This window comes from Ptychodera flava, unplaced genomic scaffold (assembly GCF_041260155.1).
Source record: "Ptychodera flava strain L36383 unplaced genomic scaffold, AS_Pfla_20210202 Scaffold_37__1_contigs__length_1687728_pilon, whole genome shotgun sequence".
In the NCBI taxonomy this organism is placed as follows: domain Eukaryota; kingdom Metazoa; phylum Hemichordata; class Enteropneusta; family Ptychoderidae; genus Ptychodera; species Ptychodera flava.
This window is the reverse complement of record NW_027248359.1, coordinates 1,418,326-1,423,499: the sequence shown is the minus strand read 5'-3', so window position 1 is coordinate 1,423,499 and position 5,174 is coordinate 1,418,326. Positions and strand designations below refer to the sequence as shown.

Genomic DNA, 5,174 nt, shown 5'->3' with positions numbered 1-5,174 from the left:
GTCGTACCTTTTTTGGTAGTCGGATTTGTAATATTATTAGCGATGATTTTAGTATCAATATGGGAGAAACATTATCTGGTATGTAACATTCGTTTTAATCCTACAGTTTTCAATGTTTATCTCGTCAACATATTATCGTTAATATTATCGCTCGCTTTTAGCACACTTTCCTTGGTTCTTTAAACATGGCAGGACAAAATTCGCTGTTCTAGCCATCATCATCAGCCCTTGCTCGCTGTTTTTCGAATGTCGTTACCGACGGCTTTGCTAGGTCTGGAGAGTCTTTTCTCTTTGATGAACGTTAATGTTGTATTTATAAGGCATTTTATGAAACCAACATCTTTGTCTTGTTTAATCCAGAGTCGTAACTGTCTTATAAAGAGTAATGTCAATTCACTGCCGATGTGTTAGGGCTTAGCCTGATGTAATAGCCATTCCCCAGATTTCCAATCAATATAAGGTTTTGCATAAACTAGTAAAGTAACCTCATTAATTTTAATAGACGTTTCGGGTATGGTAGATTTGCCCGAAATCAGCCAAACCGACCACGTCTGAGTCTGTGTGAAGAGAAGATGTCGTGACCATCAGTCAATGAAAATTTACCCTTAAAGTGTTTGTGATGGATGGGTGGATGTATAAGAGAGAGAGAGAGAGAGAGAGAGAGAGAGAGAGAGAGAGAGAGAGAGAGAGAGAGAGAGAGAGAGAGAGAGAGAGAGAGAGAGAGAGAGAGAGAGAATAACTAATTGTATTAATGAGCGGTTAACTATTGTTTGATTCATCTTAGCATCGAGGTACATCTCCAAGACATCCGCTAGTCATGCATATGCAACCCATTAACAGAGAGGTATTTATCAATTAATTTATCAATCAATTGATCAATAAGTCAATCAATCAATCGACCAGTCAATCGATTGTTTTATCTACCTACATATCAAACATGTCTGTCTTCCTGTCTATGTATCTATGAATGAATGTCTTTACATCTATCTGTGTATCCATCCATCTATCTATCTATCTATCTATCTATCTATCTATCTATCTATCTATCTAATTATCTATCTATCTATCTATCTATCTATCTATCTATCTATCTATCTATCTATCTATCTATCTAATTATCTAATTATCTAGCTACCTATCTACTAGCTGTGAAAACGCAGCTATCTGTTGGCGGGGTAGCTGGCATCGCTCTGCGGGTCAAAGGTCAACCCCACCACAGATAGCTGCGGGCCAACTACCAGCGAAAGTGGGTCTATTACGACGACACAACATGTATCGGAACTTGAACGGCAAAATAAACCAAAGTGAGCGTAATTCAAAAAATGACCTATACCTGCCTAAACTCTGATTATTGCTCATTCCCTAACTCCTTTTGTGAACAAAATTTCTGGTTCGTTTACGTAATTCGGCTGATTTTCCAAAGAGTACTCAAGATTTTTACTCCAGCAGCGAACTTTGACTTCTATTGATATGCTAATAAGGACGTCGCTCGTTTGAACGTGAATAGCGTGACGGCCGGCCAGATCCTTATTAGTATATCAACAGAAGTCAGAGTTCAGGCAGGTATAGGTCATGTTATTGAATTACAGTCACTTTGGTTTATTTTGCCGTTCAAAATTCCGATACATGTTGTGTCGTCGCAATAGACCCACTTTCGCTGGTAGTTGGCCCGCAGCTATTTGTGGCGGGGTTGACCTTTGTCCCGCAGAGCGATGCCCGCTACTCCGCCAACAGATAGCTGCGTTTCCACAGCTACCTATCTATCTATCTATCTATCTATCTATCTATCTATCTATCTATCTATCTATCTAATTTTCTATGTAAATATCTATCTCCCCTTCTATATGTCTTTATATTTTATCGAAACTTTGCAAATAGGAACATCAATACCATTGTTATGAAACTTTTATTAAAATTTAAAGGATTCTGAAATTTCTCAGTCGGAGATTGATGGAAATCAGAGAGATGAAGATGATTCTACGACGTTTGTTGAAAGCAGCCAGGCATCCTCTAGTGTCAGCGACATTGACCCTCTTTTCCAAGATGACTGGGAATTCTCGTGTGAAAAGTTGCTCTTTCACGAAGATAACCTGCTTGGAGAAGGAGCATTCGGTGAAGTTCGGAAGGCTGTTGCCATTAATATCAAAGGAAGCATCGGTGGAACTGAGGTCGCGGTGAAGATGTTAAGAGGTAAAGTAAATATCCATAACATTTAGGATTTGCTGTAGTATTATTTGATATGTTTCACGCAAACATTTAACAGTTCTGTCTGTCTGCCCACTTGTCCCATGATATTTGTGTGTTTATTGATTTGTTAATATGCTTGTTTTAGATGATGCTTCTGCGGAAGATATTCGACAGTTCGAAAGGGAATTTAAGACAATGAAAGCTTTGCCAAGACATCCGAATATTGTTGCCTTGCTTGGTTGCTGTACCGATACAAATGGACGTATGTAACTAAAATTATAATATATCGTTCTTGATACCAGCTAATATACTGTTGGCAGACTTCCTCGTCTCTTGTGACTGAAAATTGGCTTTATTACATTTGATATACATTTAAAGAGCCGTGAAATCATTCAGAAATGATCATAACCTTGAACAATTGTACTGTTATAACGTCACTGGAAAAACAAAGCTATTGGAAACTAAAGGTAAATCAAGGACAGTGTATATAATGGGCCTCATTATGAACTCTATCTTCAGGGATGACATTTGCAAAAGTATAGTATAGATATCGATCTTATTTTTATCCAAATATTTTTATGATAAATGTTTCATTTGTGCAGAAACATTTTCTTCTTTTTGATCGAATGTCATGGGGTATTTGTTTACATTTTCACTCTTGACCATGTTTGCGTTATAGTCCGTAAAATGTAATCAGGGTAACAGTGTACTTTGTAATGATTTCAGTCCATTCAAATGACGAAATCAACAGACAAGTCTAAAGAAATTAACCCTGATCATCGTGTTTTCTTGAATCTTCGTTGTTTGAAGGGCAAGTGGAGATATCCACAAGTGACCTACTGACGTAATTTCAATTCTCCCCAGAATTAATAAGTATTAATTTTTCAAATTATATTTAATTAATGGTGCAGGTCCACTGTATATGATTACTGAATTGATGAAAAATGGTAGTTTGCTCACGTACCTTAGAGATGGTCGTGGTAGTCATGAATATTTGAACCTCCATGAAAAACACCGAGAACTCACTCCAGTTAACTTACTTCACTTCTCCTGGCAAATAGCCAAAGGGATGAGCTTCCTTGAGTCGGAAAAAGTAAGTGAAACTTACTTGTCAAGTAATGACAGCTTCTTTATGATTACTTTCATTTGAAAATGTAGGCTAGTTGTGGGAGTAAATAGAGTAGTATTTTATTAAATTTTATCTTTTTAATTAATTGCAGTGTCTTCATAGAGATCTGGCGGCGAGAAACGTTCTATTAGGAGATAATAATATTTGCAAAGTATCCGATTTTGGATTAGCAAGGGATGTCAAAGAGAATTATACATATCAAAGAATGTCCGATGTGAGTATAAAATTTCATCTCTTAACAGTTCAGAGAGAGAGAGAGAGAGAGAGAGAGAGAGAGAGGAGAGAGAGAGAGAGGAGAGAGAGAGAGAGAGAGAGAGAGAGAGAGAGAGAGAGAGAGAGAGAGAGAGAGAGGAGAGAGGAGAGAGAGAGGAGAGAGAGGGGAGGGAGGGAGGAAGAGAGTGTGCACGTGTGTGTGTGTGTGTGTGTGTGAATGTGTGTGTGTGTTTCCTTTGCTGACCCAAATATGATTGGCGCCTTACAACCGGTATGTTAATAACTTTACTTTAAATTGGTAACTATAGCCGATGAGAACGAAAACTTTGCAGCTGATTTTATTTGATTTTGCAAGCGGGGTCCTTCATTTTGCATGTAATAAATACGTCACGTCCGCACATTTTCAGCATTAAGCTTTGAAAATACCACTGACTTAATGACTTCATGAAATCCTCACTCTTCGTCAATAAACAAATAATGTGAACCAAAATGAACAATATATAATATGAAGCCAACTCAGTATTTGACGTAGACAATGTCCTATATCAATTAGTCGTTATTGACTACTTATAAACTAATGTTCGTGCTATATACTTTGCTTAAATTATACAGGGCCCATTGCCACTTAGATGGATGGCTGTCGAATCATTGCGTGACTCTTTGCACACCGCCAAGAGCGATGTTTGGTCTTTTGGCGTTTTACTGTGGGAAATTGTTACGCTAGGTATTATAAACTTTATTTTTGTCAAAAATGTCATTTCAGTTCAAAAATTGGCATGCTTAAGTGCTTGATATAATTATGAACTTTAGAAACACTGGCATTCATAAATTTTTACATGTGTATAATACAGTTTAACCCCGCAGAAAATAAAATTGTACAGGTGTAAAAGGTATTCAAGTAAACCCAGTATTAATCGCACATGACAATGACATACGCTTATTCAAGGAATAATCCTATGCACTTGTGCTTTATCAACTTATGAAATCCGATTTGTTTTGTAGGTGCAAGTCCTTATCCGGCACTTAGTGGTAAAGAGGTCAAACGGGAGGTTTGTGATGGTCTGAGATTGGTAAAACCTAGGCACTGTGACGATGAATTGTAAGGCTCACGCAAAGGTTGCATGACTGAAACTTCTTAATCAAGATTGGTTTAATGTTTTTGAAAAGTCAAAGCTTGCTGTCCGGACCAATCGTCACAGTACAATATATTCAATATACAGTCGGATAACCACGTAAAAAACACAACAAAGTCTATCATCGTGCAGCCGAAAAACTAAACTTTGGATTTACAAATGTGAATAACCAGGAGACAAAACAAAATGACGACGACACAACATCAACAACAACAACAACAACAATAATAACAATAACAACCCTAATGATAACAACAACAACAACAATAATAACAATAACAACCCTAATGATAACGGTGCTGATATTATTTTCGCTATTTTCTTGTTGCTGTTAATGATGTTATTATTATTGTCGTCGTCGTCGTCGCTAACATTACTATCTTTTGACGAATTTTCTTTGTATATGGTCATGTATGCAACCAAATGAATACCGATTCGTGGCATATCAATATTTCAGGTATGATGTCATGTTGCAATGCTGGAAAGAGAACCCATCGGAAAGGCCTTCTTTT

General features: G+C 37.2%; 1 protein-coding gene across 1 annotated transcript; it reads left to right on the top strand.

The window, feature by feature from the left end:
- Nucleotides 1-817: 817 nt before the first annotated feature.
- On the top strand, nucleotides 818-4,385 carry LOC139127791 (tyrosine kinase receptor Cad96Ca-like). Its single transcript, XM_070693664.1, has 7 exons — nucleotides 818-844; nucleotides 1,923-2,190; nucleotides 2,333-2,449; nucleotides 3,099-3,280; nucleotides 3,408-3,530; nucleotides 4,142-4,253; nucleotides 4,381-4,385. Exons 1-7 carry the CDS (start codon nucleotides 818-820, stop codon nucleotides 4,383-4,385), a joined length of 834 nt encoding a protein of 277 aa, XP_070549765.1.
- Nucleotides 4,386-5,174: the final 789 nt, after the last annotated feature.

What these genes read in the sequence shown, in the direction of transcription:
- LOC139127791 (XM_070693664.1), top strand. Translation starts at nt 818, where the DNA reads ATGCATATGCAACCCATTAACAGAGAG. An exon ending in CGCGGTGAAGATGTTAAGAG is followed by an intron (nt 2,191 to 2,332) that starts GTAAAGTAAATA and finishes TGCTTGTTTTAG; the next exon opens with ATGATGCTTCTGCGGAAGAT. An exon ending in CATATCAAAGAATGTCCGAT is followed by an intron (nt 3,531 to 4,141) that starts GTGAGTATAAAA and finishes TAAATTATACAG; the next exon opens with GGCCCATTGCCACTTAGATG.